The 18,364-nt window shown below is 39.1% G+C and overlaps 1 protein-coding gene and 1 long non-coding RNA gene across 3 annotated transcripts in view; both read right to left on the bottom strand.

Moving 5' to 3' along the window:
- Positions 1-259: 259 nt before the first annotated feature.
- The window catches only part of ARHGEF28 (Rho guanine nucleotide exchange factor 28), a 304,554-nt gene continuing 286,449 nt past the window's right edge, over positions 260-18,364 (bottom strand). For both annotated transcript variants that reach the window (XM_027040097.2, XM_015072133.3), the window contains one exon: positions 260-592. In XM_027040097.2, coding sequence (XP_026895898.1) covers positions 429-592 — 164 coding nt within the window. In that variant the 3' untranslated portion in view covers positions 260-428. The remainder of the gene's footprint in view (positions 593-18,364) is intronic.
- LOC128315920 (uncharacterized) lies at positions 4,047-13,571 on the bottom strand. Its single transcript, XR_008299127.1, has 2 exons — positions 8,064-13,571; positions 4,047-7,822 (listed from the first exon to the last, which is right to left on the bottom strand). It is a non-coding gene; the product is annotated as an uncharacterized LOC128315920 (long non-coding RNA).

Genomic DNA, 18,364 nt, shown 5'->3' with positions numbered 1-18,364 from the left:
CCACCGAGGCCACTCTCCATCGTCACCTGCTGTGGCTGTGAAAGTCTGCCCATCATGAATATCACTCTTTCCGTCCACATTGCTTCTTCTAGATCTCAAGGAAGGCATTTCAAAAACCAGATGATCCAGCAGAAAATGCAATATGGAATTTTACTCAAGAGTCACAACAACTTTGAAAATATTTCTGCTTATTCAAGTTAATTTCTCCTCCAGAAATCTGAAATTAGGTGTGATAAGTTAATGATTACACAAACAGAACTGCTTTCAATAATTTATTTGGACCCATGCCCAAAAACTGAACTTGCATGAAATATTAAATATTACTCTTACAGCAATTTAGACACATTCACACGAACATCAGGAAATGAAAAAAAAAAATCTCCACCAAATGCCAGTGTTGTGTTTTGCTCGGAAAAATAATAACACAATTAGAGGTAAACAATGTTTTCTTCAGCGTCATCTCCAGTCTCCTGGTCTTGTCCAGTCAATGTCTGAAGATTTAGCTTTGCTTCGGCCGTAAATGTCTGCCGCTGAGAGCCATGTGGATGTGAGTCCTGGGAGGCTGGAAACTCAGTCTGAGAGATGTCCAAATCTGCAACAGACAGACGGCACAGGTCAGGAGGATCCGCTCGAGGCCTCCAAGGCAGGTGACACTGTAACTCAGAGCTCTCTAAGCCTGGGACATGCAGTGCCCATATATTCAGCCACAGAGAGAACCCGAGAGTCCAAGGAGAAAGGGACAAAATGCAATCACATCAAATGACTTAATCAATGTATCGTCAAGATGTGGCTGGGTGTGCGTTCAAATGTCTCCTATGGCTAAAAATAACCCTGACAAAATAAACCTAAGGGAGTGTCAAGTGAATAAAGACTTGTCACCATTTGTGGGCAGATAAAACACTGCTACTGTGGAACAAGGGTGCCCACTTATGTTTTAAAAACAGGTTCAAGGTCTTAGAAATACGGTATATACTCTAGCTATGGGCGATGAACTATATTTGCATCTGCACAGCCCCTCCCCTCAGAATATCTCAAAGTCAAGAACTGACCTCAAGACTCAAATAATATAGCTGGGATTTTATTAATGTGGGCAACGGGTGGGGGAAAAAGGAGTTGAAGGATGGAGACCGGCCAGCCTCACCATTATGCAAATCCAATTAACACTCTACAAACCACTTAGCTAGAGAAAACTGTTCCCGTATCAAGTACGGCTGGGTTCTTTTTTCTGGTTACCTAGCAACAGCAGGGCATCGCCTATTTTCCCTTTTTCTGCTAAAAACCCTCTAGTACACGGTGTAAGGGAAGGCAAAGAGGGGTTCCTACTTGAAGAAAAGAAAGGCTGTTGCTGCAAACCATTTTCTCTTCCTTTGTTCTACTGACCACCCTTCCTGAGGCTCACTTACAGGGCAAAGTCACAAATGACCGGCTTCGGTCAGCGCAAAAGGCGGAGTATGCGTGGAAACCCAGGCGAGAAAGATGGATAGCCTGAAGCCCACCCGCTCCTTCTTCAGTCATCAACGAGAGGTCATTATAAACATTGCCACATTTGACTCCAAGACTCTATTATTTAGATGGGTGCCCATAACTGGTAGGATTCTAATGACAAAAATGCTTGTGGCTCCTGCCCACGACCTTTAGCTGGTAGGGAAGACAGGAAGCAAGGCCTGGCAGGAAGAGTAAAACGTCCTCACGCTGCTCTGTCTTCAGGGACGTGGGACACTCGGCTACGTGTCCGTTCATCACTTCTTCCAGTAAGAGGCAGGCCCACTGGAAGAGGGGCAGCCAGAGCCCCAGAAAATAAACACAAGTCACCTGGAGGAGCTGACGTGTGCCTGTGAAGCTGAGGGGGACCCCGGGGAGAGGGGAGGGCAAGAAGAGGTCAGGCTGTACTCCATAGCTCTGCTCCAAGCTTAGGCCTGCCCGGCCTCTAGATGCCCGTGGGGCCCAAAGAAGAAAATTCTTTTACATTTGCGTGACTTGATTTTACTAACCCTGATTCCAAATCCTGTACCTCGAATACTCGAACTCACTAACTACTGAACACGCGACTAGTGAAGATGCTTCTAACTACCCCCGTGCAAAGCGTGACTTCTGGGCACAAGAAGTTTTCCAGGTCTGATACAGCCATCACTCTTTTAAGCCTCCAAATGTTGTAACCCACAGTTTACCGTTTGGGAAACGAAAGCTCAGGCTACTTAAATTCCTTGCCCCACATCACGCAATTAAGAACTAATCTAGATTTGAACTCAGGGGACCACTGCCACTTGCACATCCGATCAAGAGTCTCAGGATTCCCATTTCTTATGGTGATGGAAACGGCTTGACCATCTTTGTTGCATTAAGAGACTTTGAATGTTTAATACTTATCCTCCCTAAGTACCACATTTTGAAGAATCACTTAGCAAAAAAGAAATTAAGAATGAGAGAGACATTCCAAGCTCCAAAAAATGGATACAATGATTATTATAAAATTGGGAACCTCCTTCATTTAATCACACACAATCCCACAAAACCACAAACCACAAACCGTCCTGCCCCCGCAATGATTTCTCTATTAGGGCAACACAGATCAACCTAGAATGCTCTCTGCTCTTTTATCACGTTGGGAGACAAAGTATGCTTGCCTGTGGTCACAACACACGTTCACGCTTTCGACCCCTTTCCCCAGGCATTGAATGAATAAAGCCATTTAACCTCTAAAAAAAAAAAAATATTCTCAGTTACACTACTCATGTTTAGCATTACACAACCTAACACATATACACCTCAAAACTTGCATCTATCAGATGCTCGTAGATTAAAGAACAGTTCATGTAAGCCACTGTATTCCTGCCCCCTTGCCAACAGAAGGTCCAGCCAGGGTACAAGAAATGCCACATGGAGAAGGAACAACCATGCATTGAATGAGGTGGTTGGGAGGTGATTGCGGACAAACGTGACAATGCCCGGCACAATGCAAGCCCTTAATCCCTGTAAGTTTCCTTCCCCGGGGGGTGTGAGACGTGTAGCAAAGAATCCAAAATACTGGTGGTGAGTCTAGGGATCTGGGAAGTCCTCTTAATGGTTTCAGGAGAAGGCTTAAGAACAGCCAAAGAACCAAACGTATATCAGAATTCTTTTAAACTGTAGGCTCTAGCTCAGGAACAGAGATCCAAGAATAAAGAGGGAGGGGGGGAGGTTAGTTTTTAATTGGTGTGTGTGTGTATATGTGTATGTATGTGTGTGCGTAAGGGAGTATAGACATTTAATGACAACTTTTTCAGATAAAAATAAAAATACAGAGGAACATCTCTAGGTGAAAAATAGCTTGCTGGACCCTAAAGTGACAGGCCCATGTTGGCATCCTAGATGTATTCATGGAGGTTGTTGTGGATGTATGTCACCTGAAGGTGAACTCAATTTCCTTTTCATTTTCTCCTTGATTTCCGCCTGAACTATTTAGGCAAGGTCAGGCAACCCATCTTTGAAACTGGAAACCGTTCCATGATTTCCGATTTTATGATTCCATTTCAACCCTGAAAGAGCACCAGCACAGCAACTGTATCCTTCTCAAGGTCAGCCACCTTTTTCCACACTTTTTACCCTAGAGAATATGATCATTATGGAATCTTAAACTGAAAAAAACATTTGTTAAAATAAAACCTCACTGGTTCAGAAAGCAGAATTCTTGAGGAATAAAAATCACCCAATTTTGTGATCAAAATCCCTATAAACTGCTGAACATAAAAATAGGATACCTGGTTTTTTAATAAGCAAAGAAATATTAATTTAATGGAATCCTAATTTGGTCGACTAAAAAGCAAATGCTATTATAATGAAACAAAACTTCAGACTACAAGGAACCTTTCCATCTAGTGTCTCAATACAACTTTCCCTGTCCATTGACATAAAAGATGCAATTTGATCTTTACCATACTTGTGGAAACTAAACACAATGACCATGACTAACCTTAAGATAACGACGAAGAAGCGGAAACACATCGAATCCCCACAGCCTGGCTAAACACAGTAGAGAAATAAAATCTTCGTGCAGGGTTTTCTTCTACCTAACTGAAAATTTTCACACCAAACAACTTCACCCTTCACAAGAAATTTCCATAGGTCCAATGTGGGGTCTAAGTCCACCTGCTAATGAAGTTTTAAAAAATTCTAAGTACCCACATTTTGGAGTGGGGGGCAAAAAGCACCCGTGCTACCAAGCGATATGCCCCACACCACACACTGATACGTATCCACAGACAGTTGCCTAAATCTCCCTGTTTTCAGCCCTTAGTTGCAACCTGTTGGCGGACGTTTACACTGACCATTTTCACACTTCTCACCTGCTGTTGGAATTTTAGACAATCAGGAAAGAGAATCTGGGGTGTAGGATGACTTACAACTATAGAAATCAGCTCCTGAAAAGCTGATACTAGTAGGATGCAAAATGAGAATTCCTTCCGTCGGCTCACCATCATTCTTCTTCTGAGCCAACTGGATAAGTGGTTCTTTTCTATAAACTCAAAGTGTACCATGCGACCATGTGCCATATTAAAAATGAACGAAGCGCCTCCTAACCCAAGAGTTAAATAAACCACAAGGTAAATCGTAACCTTGGGCAAGTCATTTCTGTTTGGGCTTCAGTTCATGAAGGACGTGACTAAAATCACCCTTCTGGCCTCTTGAACTTCTACTGTATGAGAATTTATACATTTGGACTTTGGCTTAGCACTTCACCAAATAATATTCTGAGGGAACAACAAATGGATGTGTTTTTAAACTGCTTTATGCTCAAGAAATACAAATGTATTACCTTAAGTTGCATCTAAGATAATGTTTTTAAGGTAATTTCCAGACCTATGCCCCACCCTTCTACCTTCATTCTTCTCAACAACACCTATCTGACTGAGCCAACATAGAGTCTTCAACGGACAGTATTTGGAAAACTACCTATTGAGAAGATAATGTTTACAGTCAAAACCTGCACGCAATCTTCCCTTCAAAGAACAGCAGACTTAAGAGTAACTTGTCAGGAAGAAAAAGTCTGTGACACGTCAAAAGGAGTTGTCTATCATGTTTAAATAATTAGTGTAATATTTGCCTTTTCTGGATTTTCTGAATAGAAAAGCATCTTAAATTATGATAATGTTTAAGCTTCATTTAAATTTAAAAGCACCAGTATAACTTTCATCATAAATATCAACTGGGGACATCTAGAATTTAACTCAACGTATGGCCAATGGCCAGGCACCCAGCACCCAGTGCTACAAAAAGCACACTGAGTCGACTGTCGGGATCATTGATGATGCCTTGCTCAGGCCTCTGTGTCTCATCCCATTCCATTCTCCCAAACAAAACTCACAACACAGTGCTTCGTGTCTTCTGGGCCTTGGCTCTGTTCTTGTTTATTTTAATGAAGTGTTCTGACTTGTGCTTCTGATTACTACATCCCTTACGCATGTTCCTAAAATCAAAATTCACACTTTCCTAGAATAACTCCACCTCAAAAAAATTTTTGATTAATGTTCCAAGTCTGCAGAATAAGTTGTAGTCCCTGTTTAATGTTTGATTCATGCTTACACTGTGAAACATTGAAAAAATCGTTTCCTGATGGCATTACTGGCGATCACTATTTTTTCTCAGGAGCGTTAATACACGGCATTTTTCTTCTAATGGAAAACATTTCTTGTACAGAACTTGAGGTATCTTCAGAGCAAAGGAAAATTGGTCTATGTCACTAATTTTGCTCGACTCTATTTTCCATAGTGAGGCACAAGCAGCATGTGAACCTCTGGCATGAAAACGAACCCGGCGTTGGCATCTGAAACCAACAGTCTCCATTAGTGTTAGGATTCCTTACTACTCCTCATCTACAGTAATGCACCTGAACTAAAATAACAGAAATGTGCTCTGGGGGTCCGTGTTAGGATTCCTTACTACTCCCCATCTACAGTAATACACCTGAACTAAAATAACAGAAATGTGCTCTGGGGGTCCATGTGCATGAAGAAATTTATAACATATAAAAGGAAATAGTTATAATTTTTTAAATTGTAACTGTTATAGCTGGACTTTATTGTCTTATCAGTAATTAACATTTGAATCACCTGGAGTTATGTAGGTAACATTGACAAGAAACAGAACAACTGAAGCAACCGATACAATGAAGACGAGATTAACACAAGACATGGTATGATGAACCAAGTCTATTATATGAACTTTGATTTGCTCTCGCTCTCCTTTCTCCCCATAAGGTGCCAATGTTATGGACTCACGACCTTAACGTTAGCAAGCCCCATGAGAGGATGGGGCAAGTGCCTCTGCCTTCCTCTCTTCTTTAGGATGCGTTTCAAAGTGTTTCTCTAAACAAGATACTAACAGGTATTAATGACAGAAGAATAAATACAGTGGTCAAGGAAGCTGATGAAACTGTGGGCAAATCAAGTTTCTTAACAGATTCCTCAGACCTTTAATCGGCTCACCTGTATCATAAATCTCTGAGGGGGGAAAAGAGTATGTGGCACCCTCCAAACTGAGGGGGACTTTTCTCACAGTGTGCTTGGTACGTTCCACATAACGTATTTGGGGAACCGGTACCATAAAAAAAAGGCAAATCTATTATACATTAAGAAAGAAACAACAAATGACCAAGATGTCAGAATAGGTCAGGGGCAGGAAGCTGAAAATAAGTGAGGTTTTCCAAATTCAGAAACTCTTAAACTTGTACGTGATGTCCTTCTGGTGGACACGGGCAATTATCGACAGTGGCTGCTCAAGTTATTAGGAGAAAAGCAGATGGAGAGCTTTGTAGTGGATGGATCAAGCCGACAATATCTGAACCCACAGATCAGATATAATATCATAAAAAGATAAACAGACATGGTTGGCCTCGTGATAGGATGCAACAGGAAATGTATAACATGGACAATATAGGAAACATATAATCTGATCTGTGAAGATTCTTCAGGTCAAAAAAGCCTCTATCTAGTCAAACACCAAACACCTATCCCAACTACCCAGGTTACAGAAAACACGGGGGGAAGAATAATACATTAAATAACACTATAGGAAAGCAAGCAGAAAAATTTAGAATGTAGGACATTTAAAAAAAATGATTTTCTTCCAGGAAATAAATGTCTTTTCAAAAAACAAACAACACTGTCTTTTCAAATAATTATAAGACTTAAAAAAGGGGGGGGGGCAGGAGAAATTTAGATTAAAAGAGATCTAAGAGATATACAAGCCAAATACAATATATGAAATTATTTGGATCAAACAAACCAAGGGGAAAAAGTTGAGACAGAGAAATTCATGTACTGACAGTATGGTTTCAAGTATAAAGTTTTTTAGGTGTAATAAAGATATTGTGGTGATGCTTAAAAAAAAAAAACACTTCTTGCCTTTTAAAGAAAGATACTCAAGTATTTTGAAATGAAATCATAGGATATCCTGGATTTGCTTTAAGATAACCCAGTGTGAGAGAGAGATATGAGCACTGATGAACCAGGATTGGCTTGTCTGTGTGTTGGTCATCATTAGAGCTGAGAACTCATTAAACAATTCTACTTTTGTATACATTTGAAATGTTCCATGGTATATTTTTTAAAGTGCATAGCCTCACATATATTTGGACTATAAAATTATAAAGGGTTCTCTGTTATTCCAACAGCGTAGCTCCTATACATCTGAAAAAAAAAAATGGAACACTGTGGCAATAAATTAGGGGCCTCCTCTGGATGCTGAATGTGTTTACATCAATTTTAATGCAACTGTATGACAAGTCATTGGCAAGTGTGTGCGTATGGGTTTTTATCTATTTAGAAAGATACACAATTTGGGGCGCCTGGGTGGCGCAGTCGGTTAAGCGTCTGACTTCAGCCAGGTCACGATCTCGCGGTCCCTGAGTTCGAGCCCCGTGTCAGGCTCTGGGCTGATGGCTCAGAGCCTGGAGCCTGTTTCCGATTCTGTGTCTCCCTCTCTCTCTGCCCCTCCCCCGTTCATGCTCTGTCTCTCTCTGTCCCAAAAATAAATAAATGTTGAAAAAAAATTAAAAAAAAAAAAGAAAGATACACAATTTATATGACTCTGTTTCATAAAATAAATTAGGTTCATTTGATTTTATAGCTACCTATAAGATATGATACAGATTCAAATATGTCCCTTTGCTTTTGCCTAGAAAATTTAACGTCTCCCAAGTGAACCATAATCAGAAAAGATCTTTTATACCCTGGGTGTATTTGTTGATGGCAAAGAATTGGTAAGTTTCTCTTGTAATTTAGATTCCTATTCTTCAGCCTTTTGAGTTTACTAAAACTAAGATGTAACATTTAAGAAATAGAAGGTAATACATTTAGTCTGACAATATCAAAGTTGATTTCAGTTTATAATAATGGTAGGTATAAAAACATATTGCCAAAGGAATTAGTGTATACCTGATACAAAAAATTTATCTACTCAAAGTCCTGATAGTCAACCAGTTTCGAATGCTTATATGTTGAAAGTACCTTAAATTTTCATTTAGCCTAACCCTTGCCTTCTCAGCAGAATCAAATGGATGTAGTCAAGACAGAATTGCATTATAGGGCTTCTGTCTTTAAGCCACTAACATTAGTTGACTTTGAGTGAAACATTCAACTCAATTCTCACAGCAATACACAATGGTAGGTATACTATGGAATATGAAAGGGAGAGCCTAATGCAAATACAGACACAAGCCTAACTTAAAAAAACAGAACTCAAGAATACAGGAAGCTCAAGAAAATCTCTAATATCTTCAAAGAAATATTTAAAAGACATTCAACTACAAAGCAAGATTCCATAAAATATCAACTATAAGAGAAAAAGGAAAATCTCTTGAAATTAAAAATATGCTAGCTGAATTAAAAAAAAAAAAAAAAGTCAATGGACTAGTAGGAGGTTAAGGATAAGAAAATCCCCCAGAAAGGAAAACAAAAACATTAAGAAATGGGAATAGAAGTGGGGGTGGGGGCGGAATAAGCAGAAAAATCAGAGGACCCAAGAGGTCCAACTATGAACGAGAAACAGTTCCAATAAGATAATAATGATGAGAAGATTTTTTTAAAGAAAATTTCCCACAATCAAAGAAAATGTCTCAAGTAACCAGTAAGAATGGTTTTAACAAAAGACCACATGAAGACATATAATACAATTCATCCAACAAGGGATAAAGAAAGAAATGCAAAGGCTTCCAAAATTGAGAACAGGTCACAAAGAATTAGAAATAAGAATGACATCAGACTTCTCAACAGAAACCCTAAGAAGCAGAATAATCAAACCGTTCAAAATTCTGAAGGAGAATAAATTATTTTTTGAGAAAGAGAGAGGGTGCAAGGGAGAGGGGCAGAGGGAGGGAGAAGAGAATCTTAAGAAGGTTCCACATTCAGCACAGAGTCTGACACGGGGCTCTATGCAGGCCTCGAGCTCAAGACCATGAGATCATGATCCGAGCTGAAATCAAGAGTCAGACACTTTACCGACTGAGCCATGGAGGTGCCCCTGAAGGAGAATGATTTTTGATCTGGAATTCTAAGCCTAAATATATTACAAAAACCAAGTATAAAAGCAAAAATAAATGATGTGAAAAATACATTTCAAGTTAGTTATTTGGAAAAAAATGTGCTTTCATTACGGCTTTTCTTGGGAACATTTGAAGGCAAGATCCACCACATAAAGGAATAGGTCATAAAAGATAAAAAATGAGACTGAGCACACGGGATCTGTCACAGGAGGAGTATGAAGGGTGACACCTATATAGCAGGCATGGAACAACAAGGGCTTATTGGAAAAGGAGGACAGAGGATCCTGGAAGGGAAATTTCAAGGACAGAAAATGAAGCAGATAGATATCGGACGTGTTGAGTGTGTGGAAACTAATATTGGTCAGTTACTGAGAGGTACACAAGCTATGGAGGAAAACATAGTTGGGAGGTAGGAAAAAAGTAAGCAAATGAAGAAGATATATGGTTAAAGACTCAGTAAAATAGAATAGTCAAAAACAACATTATTTTAAGTAGCTTCTGCATATATGGTTGATTTTTCTCCATCCTGAAAGACCTTAGCTCTGTCACAAATGTCCTTTTGCAATCGTAAAGTATCTACATATAACTATAAATATGATTTCTCCTACAACTATTTCTCAAAGTTAAAACCATATTGAACCATTTGAAAACAATTAATTTGCCTGCATAAGTAATACTGAACACCTGAAATTCCAAAATCTGTTGTTAGAAAAACACCTTTAAAAATAGTCACTTCACCAAAGAGGAAACCTAAATGGCAAATAAATACAAAAAGACACTAAATCTCACGAGTAATTAGGGAAGTACAAATTCTAAGAATGGGAGTTACCATTTCATACCCATGAGATTGGCAAAATTTAGAAACCTAACAATACTGAGTGTTGGGGAAGTTCTGGAGAAACTGGAAATCTCATATATAGATGCTGATAATTGAATTATTTAACTTTAGAGAGAAATAATACCCAGCAAAACCAAAGACATCGCCATCACTTTTAGGTGTTATCATGTAAATAAACTCTCATTCATATACACAAGGGGAATGCATAAAAGGATATTTACTGAGAATCATTTGTAGGAGTAAAAAAACTGGAAACATCCTAACTGTTCACTAGTAACAAATAAGCTGGCATTTATTCTATAAGGGAATAGTATACAGCAGTTTAAATTGAACTATTTGAATTACATGTATGAATATGCACATTGAGTGGAAAAAAAATAGTTGCAAAAAGACAAACATTATATAGAATATAAAAACAAAAATATATATTTATGCATACAGGTATGTAGCAAGAACATAAAAACATACTATAGAAATGACATGCACCAATTATAGAATTATAGAAATGATATGCACCAATTATAGAATATTGTTTAAATGGGGAAAAAAAGGAAAAATAAGGGGAGGGACGCTATATTGAATATTCTAAAAAAAAAAAAGGCAAAGAAATGTCTGAAGCAAATATGGCAACAGGTTAACATTTGTTAAATGCATGCCTGATACATATTTTTTTCTTTACTTTTCTGTAAGTTTGAATTTTTCATAGTTAAAACTTTTATATTAAAAATGCATTAAAATACACAGCAACCAAGTATAATATGTGGTCTTATATTATTATATATTATATTATATAATATATATTATATTATTATAATATTTGGATTGAGTCAAAAAAATCAAACTAGAAAGAGTACACACACTCACACACACACAATTGGAAATTTAAACACTGACTATATGTTGATACTATGGAATTTTTGTTCAATTTTTCCCTTGGTGTGATAATAGTTTTAAAAAGAGAGCCCTATCTCTTAGAGATAAATACTGAAATGTTATGCATCAATAAATACGTACACATGATTTTTAAATACTGCTTCAAAATAATACTGGGCGTGTTGGGGTTAAGTGTCTGGGTGAAACACAATTGGCCAGAAGTTCCTAAGTTTTTCAAGTTGATCATGGTAACTAAGTGGTTGTCATACTCCTGTTTAATTATGTACATGTTTGAAATTGTCCACAATACGTTTAGATAGGCAAAAAAACAAAAACAAAAACAAAACATCAAGCTCAATTTTTAAATCAAAATTAAGATCATCAAATCCTGGAGTCCCTGTTAAGAAGCAGGTACAACTTTTCTAAGAGTGCACTGAATCAAATGACATGTAGGTCTCCAACTCAGGGATAGGTCAGTATTTTCATGACACTGAATCCCTCTGAAAGACAGACCAGGGGCTCCTAAGAACTATGCCAATTAGGCTGACTTTCTGGGAACTGCCTGCTTCATGACCCTACCCACTGTGAAAGAGAAGAAGTGAATTCACTTTATTGCCAGGTGAATAAGGCAGAATTTTAACGCTGCATTTACTACTTACTGACTCAGTCAAGGGAAAAGCATCTGTTAAAATTCTTAAGCATACAAGATCCAGTGTATTTCCTTAAACCAGAAGCAGGCAATTAAATACATCCAAGCTAACTAGTTCTAACTACTTCTGAATAATCACATTATTGGACTTCAAAAAAAATTGTTGTCCAATTCTTCAAAGGTCTACAAATGAGTGTATTTTTTTCTTGATCAACTACAAAATTACATGATGTCAAACAACTAACATGCCTTTTCTGTTCTGAGAAATTGGTATTTACAGTTTTCATAGCAACACAATTTTTTTTTCTTTTTAGAAATGAGAAGCATTATTTTTGTAAGTCTTATTTGTTTGAAGTAACATTTGCCAAGAAACCAAACTCCAAAATATATTTTCCAACTGTAGCTCTGAGTTTATGCCACTCAAAAATGATTATAATTTTAAAAGCACAACATAATATATAGAAAAAAATGTTTTGTTCAAGGCAGATTTTCACACCCTTGGCATTCTTTTCACATTTATGTTTGTTATCAGAGTAAAGATAACTGCATTACATTTCTGGAAATTAAACTTAAAATGTTTTTAGAAAATGTATGGTTTGAAAAGAAGGCAGTTTGCAGAACAGAGACAAAATAAGGATTTTACCAAAACAGCAATCAAAAGAAAACACACATATCACAGGATTCACTGCTCTTCTCCTTGGAGCCATCTCCCTCTAAAGAAAATTGTTTTTAAATTTTCTTATGGATACTAATGTCATAAGAAGCTGCTCTTGCTGTTAATACTTGTCCTGTTGACATATGACCTGTGACTAACACTGGGCCTAAAGAAAGCCAATTTCCGGGGCGCCTGGGTGGCTCAGTTGGTTAAGCAGCCGACTTCGGCTCAGGTCACCATCTCGCGGTCCGTGAGTTCGAGCCCCGCGTCGGGCTCTGTGCTGACAGCTCAGAGCCTGGAGCCTGTTTCAGATTCTGTGTCTCCCTCTCTCTCTGACCCTCCCCCGTTCATGCTCTGTCTCTCTCTGTCTCAAAAATAAATAAACATTAAAAAAAATTAAAAAAAAAAAAAAAGAAAGAAAGCCAATTTCCCTTTCAGTATCTACCAGGTGACATGTATCCCCAAGCTGGCACTAGATCTCCCTCCTTCTGGATAGACCTCTTTCTTCCCTAAACAACTCGTCTCAAGAAGAAGCCATAGCATGACATGAAACTTCTTTCACGGAATCAGCCACCAAGAGCAAGGATCATGAAGGGCAGCCTCAGTTGGTCCCTGAGTGACCAGCAGCCCTCATTCCTTACAGACATCTGAGGACCACTGAGTACGGTGTCCTGAGAAAGCCCGTGCCCACACAATTGAAAGCCATTCAGGGCCGGATGAATATAGTCCACAGCTCTACACCCCTTCACAGACCCTCCAGACAGTGAGCTTCCAGGTTCGGTGGGTAGGACAACTTCAAGAACGATACATCTGAAGTGAGCCTTGAAGGCCGACCAGGATGTCAACAGGGAGAGACGGCCCTGTGTGGAGGTATTCCAGCTGGAATTGGCAAGTCTGGCAAAGGGGAGAAAATGCTAGATGCTATAAAAAAGGAAAGTTGTCAAGCTTGGCTGAACCATGAGTTTGCGCAGGTGAGTTGAGGTGGGGGATGCGATGAAAGAGTAGCCTGTGGAGGGTCTTGGAGGGAAGGGTTAGGAGTTCTTACCTGAGAAACAAGCATGGCAGCCACAGTGACCGGGACCCTTCTATGATTGCCTATCAATCTACATCCTCGGCCTCACCTGCACATCCTATATGTGTTGCTATCCTACAAGGAGGAGTAGCTCCAGGAGCAGAGTGAGAAGGGAACTATATTCCCCTATGTTTGCCTGCCTGGAAGGAAACCACATTTAAGACCATCAGGTTCCATTCCTTTAATGGGCTTTTTTTTTTTTTTTTTTTTGGTCAATTAGTAGAGAGTATACCAGAATGAAAACTGGTTTGAGCTTCTTTTCCATTTGCTCTTCACTGAGTGCTTAGTGTATGCTCTGCACTGGGCTGGACATAAGGGAAACCTAGCTGAATAAGACCTCAACTCCACAGTCAACAAGTTTATAGTCTGTATAATCACTTTGAAAATGTTTTTAGTTTCTTAAAATTGAAACAGGCACCTACTCCAGAAATAATTCTACTCCTAGGTATTTACGCAAGAGGAATGAAAACATAATTCACACACACACACAAAGCCCTGTACAGGAATGTTCAGAGCGGCTTTATTCATAATAGCCAAAAATGAGAAATAAGCCAGGTGTCCATCAACAGAAGAATGGGTAACTGTGGTAAATCCATCAAGGCAAGATTCCTCAGGAATAAAAGGGGATGAACCACAGATTCATGCAAGGTCATAGATGCATCTCAAAAGCATGCTGAATGAAAAGAACTGAACACAAGAAGGCACACAGCATCTGATTCCATTCCATTCTATAATAAGCAAAATTAACCTATGATGATGAAAAGCAGAGGAGTGGTTGCTTCGGGGGCGTAGGGATTGGTTGGACAGGGGTAGAAGGGAGCTTTCTGGAGTGATGGAAATGTTCTGCGCCTTGATATTCTTTCCACAAAATTAATTGAATAGACTTAATATCTGGGCATTTCACTGTATGTAAGTTATAACTCAAACAAAATAAACCATATAAAGCATCATCTAGTCTAAAGGGAAAACACGTATGAAATATGGTACAAAGGAGGAAAAGGGTGCATTGGACACACAACGTTATACACGAGAGGTTCCTAACTCAGACTAAGAGGGTCTGGAAAGGCATCTAGAACTAAGTGACCCTGGAGCTAAGTCTTGAAAGGTGAGCAAGAGTTAGCCAGGTTGGAAGAAAAGGGTAGAAGAGAAGATATTCCTGACAGAGGAAGTAGATGCACAAAAAATAGGAGGGCCCTGGCCTTTCACATAACAAGGAGAACTTCTGACCGCTGTACCACAGTGGGGAAAGGATGCAGTAGGAGAGGCGGCTGAGAGGTTCAAAGCCAGATCAGACCTCCAGGCCCAAACACATAGCCTCCCGTGCTCCTTCAGGGAGGACCGCCTTTCAACACACGGATCCTTTGGAAACACCCAAGGAAGAGAACCCAAAAAATCTCTAAGAGGACTGGACACAAACCCTTAACCACAGGCTCAAGTGCTGACCTGGGGGCTACACAAAGCTCTATCTTAAATCCATGCTGGATTCGGTTTTCAAAAGACAACCCATGTGGTAAATCATGCTGGGATATGCCATTTGGATTTCAACTGTTCCCAAGGGAGAAAAAATGTATTTGAAGGGTGCGCCCCGGGCAATCCATTTATTTCAACATCCACTTACATCAGTGTTTTTTCCAGTATATTTAAAGGAATAGTAGCCCTGCCAGACACTAGGCCCCAGAGGAGGATGCTGTGGTTAACTGCCAAGGTTTGCGAAGCGCCACCTTTGGATATCCATGAGCACGATAAAAGTTTTGAAAAGGTTGGAGAGTCCCCAAGCCAGCATTTCCCAATATTATTATTATGAGAACCGCCTATCTAGTAACACCTAGTAACAGCCAGTAGAATTATGCAACATGGTTTGAGATGGGTCTTCTTAGCTCAAAACCCAAATGAGATGAAGTCTTTCAGGCCACCAAAGCAACCACCTGGAAGGAGTACAGTGGCTCAAGTCTTCCTAAGGATTTGTAGCTTAACACAAGCTATGTATACTGAGCACCTCCAAAGTTCCAGGTATTTTATGCTTTGTCTTATGTAATCCTCTACCAAGGACAAAGCAGATACTATCAGAAGTCCAATTTTATATATAAGGAAACAAACATATCAAGTTAACTACTTGCTTAAAATTTCATAGGTAATAAATGACAGATCTAGAATATGAACTGAGGTGTAATTTCCAACCCTTCTCTGTCTTAACCACTATGCCAGTCAGTCATCTCCACTGTCCAATATTAGTCAACGACATTGCCTCGTGCATTCATTTGTTCATGTATTCATTCAAATCCTTCACTTAAAAATGAAGCACTGATTAACTGATTAGCTCAGGTAAAGTTCATGACATAAGAAAATACCATGTTCAGTCTATTTTTCCTGAAACTTGGTTTAGGAGGCGGGAGATGGTGGATCCTTTATCTTCTACTATCTTCAAAAGTGAGTTTGAGAAACAGTAGAATATTCTATCACCTACTTTTATCTCAGGAACATATCTGGCCTTGGTCATTCTGGCCCAAAATGGCATTGCCAGGCAGGTTTCAACTCTTTTCTAGGTCAGTGTTGATTCAGTCATTTAATCAAGCCCTTCAGGAAACACATTTTCTGGAACTTTCCTGAACCATACATTCCCAAAGTGGGCCAATGGATTATCCAAAAACAAAACAAAACAAAACAAAACACAACTTGCAGATAATCTAAAAAAACTAAAAATCCCCAATACTATCACCTAAAGTATTATAAATTTATAGAAGGCCTATAAGTTTGTTTGAGAAAATATTTTAATTGTGGGGGAGTGTGACTCAATCTTAAGTAGTAGGTAAGAGATTGACTCTGACAAACATATCTGCAATATTTATCTATTAATATATCTGTATCTCTTATCTGACAAGCATAAAGGGAAAATATTTCAATTTACTAGCAATACCATTTGCAAAAATCCTTCCATACTCTTACCAGGAAGAATGACAACTTCTCAGAGGAGAGGAATTTTAATGTGGTTTTTCCCAATACTTCCTTTGCTCTCAGGCTCACACAGTTCAGTTTCATGCTTTCTCCATTGATTAAAGCATCTCAGAGCAGCGGAGGCTCACAAAAGATGAATTTAGTACCTGATATTTAACAATGCATTACCCTCAGGCTATTTGATCAGCTTGAAATAACTAAAAAAAAAAAAAAATCTTTTTTAAATGTGTGAAGACAGTTCAGTGGTGTACCCTAAAGGCAAGCTAACAGCCACCCCCCAGCCCTGACTCCCAGGATTGCCGCACTCTCCTTTCAAGGACTCTGGGAGTTGAGCCTGCAGTCCCCAGAGAGAGACATCAGGGTACGACTGCACTTTTTCACACTGGAGCTTGGATCCAAAATGTGGCCTCATTACTACATGCCGACTAACAGACCATCACATTTTGGCCAAAATGTTTGTTACGTTCTCTCCATCCCGTCTCTGTGCCAACGAAGAGGCGTTTGCATATGCAAAACTTTGGGAGCGTATTTTAGAGCTCATGCTGAACAGAAGCGTCAAGCATCTAAAAATAGAGGATGAGCTCTACTTGCCAATCTGGATAATTTCACAAATAATCAAACATAGTATAGCTTTGGGAGGAATAAATTTGTCAAGAGTCAGAAGTTTAACCTACTCATGGGAAGTAATACAGCTCTGAAAACTTCGGTTTCTTAAAAGAGGGTTCAATTTTAATCAGATGGGATATACATTAAGCTTCCATATTCTTGTTATAAGAACATCCGCAAAACAGAACCATATGGAAGCAAGTAAAGACAACACAATATGCATACATCCAAGAGCTCAGGCTTATATAATTTTAAGAATGTTTAATAGTTCCATATTTACTATGCTAAAATAAGAAGAAGAAGAAAAAAAAACACCCAGCATAGCTAAGCAGTTAACTGCAAGGGCACATCTGAAATGACAAGAATATAAGCTTAAGATCCTAAACATGCAGATTCCAGAAGCTTCTGGCAAAGTCAAGTATGTCAAGTCTCTGACTTGTAATATCACACCATCCCATCTTCTGCCATCTGCCTCTAGCAAATGTCAGCGTATTCCCAGGATGGAAACATGCGTCCTTCCTGAATCATTCCTACAAAGACTTCAAAAATACGGCCTACTGCAGTTGAACGTTATTGCCTTGAATTCATAGCCTCCTTCAGTAATTCAGAAGAATCCAGAATTCCCTCATCTAAAAGACTAGTGTCTAAAGTGAATGAGGCAAACACTTACAGACTCCTGTACTGACAGTCCAGTTAGGGCCAAACCATCTTTGAGAAGTGGGAACTACAGGAACTCACCATCTACAAGAAAGTACTGAGGCTTTCAAGGACACGTCAGAAAACACAACGTTAAAATCACCTCCCCATTTGGGGCTTTTCATGAAGAGGTCTTTGAGCTTGCAATTTCTGTTTTCTGTCGCTGGTGGATTTATGAGACTCTCAGAGTGCAATGCCCTTATTGCAGTGTTACAACATTCTGTGTGATTAATTGATTGCAAATCATTGCACAGGGTGCCAAGATCACTGGTAGGAAGCAGGTCATTAAATAAAATTAAAACTCTGCCAATGTTTTGCTTGTAAACGTTACTTCCAAAGCCTTACAGCACCATTTCTTACAAAATGGCCTCAATTCACCAGAGAAGCAGAGTGTCCCATATTTTTGGCCGATGATCCAAATATTCTGTATTTAATCCAAACATCCAGCATGTTATGTTTTAGGAAGAAAAAGCTGGAGCGTAATGAAATTTGCACAAAGAGAGCTA

This window comes from Acinonyx jubatus, chromosome A1 (assembly GCF_027475565.1).
Source record: "Acinonyx jubatus isolate Ajub_Pintada_27869175 chromosome A1, VMU_Ajub_asm_v1.0, whole genome shotgun sequence".
Taxonomy (NCBI): Eukaryota; Metazoa; Chordata; class Mammalia; order Carnivora; family Felidae; genus Acinonyx; species Acinonyx jubatus.
This window is presented reverse-complemented; position numbering and strand designations above follow the sequence as displayed.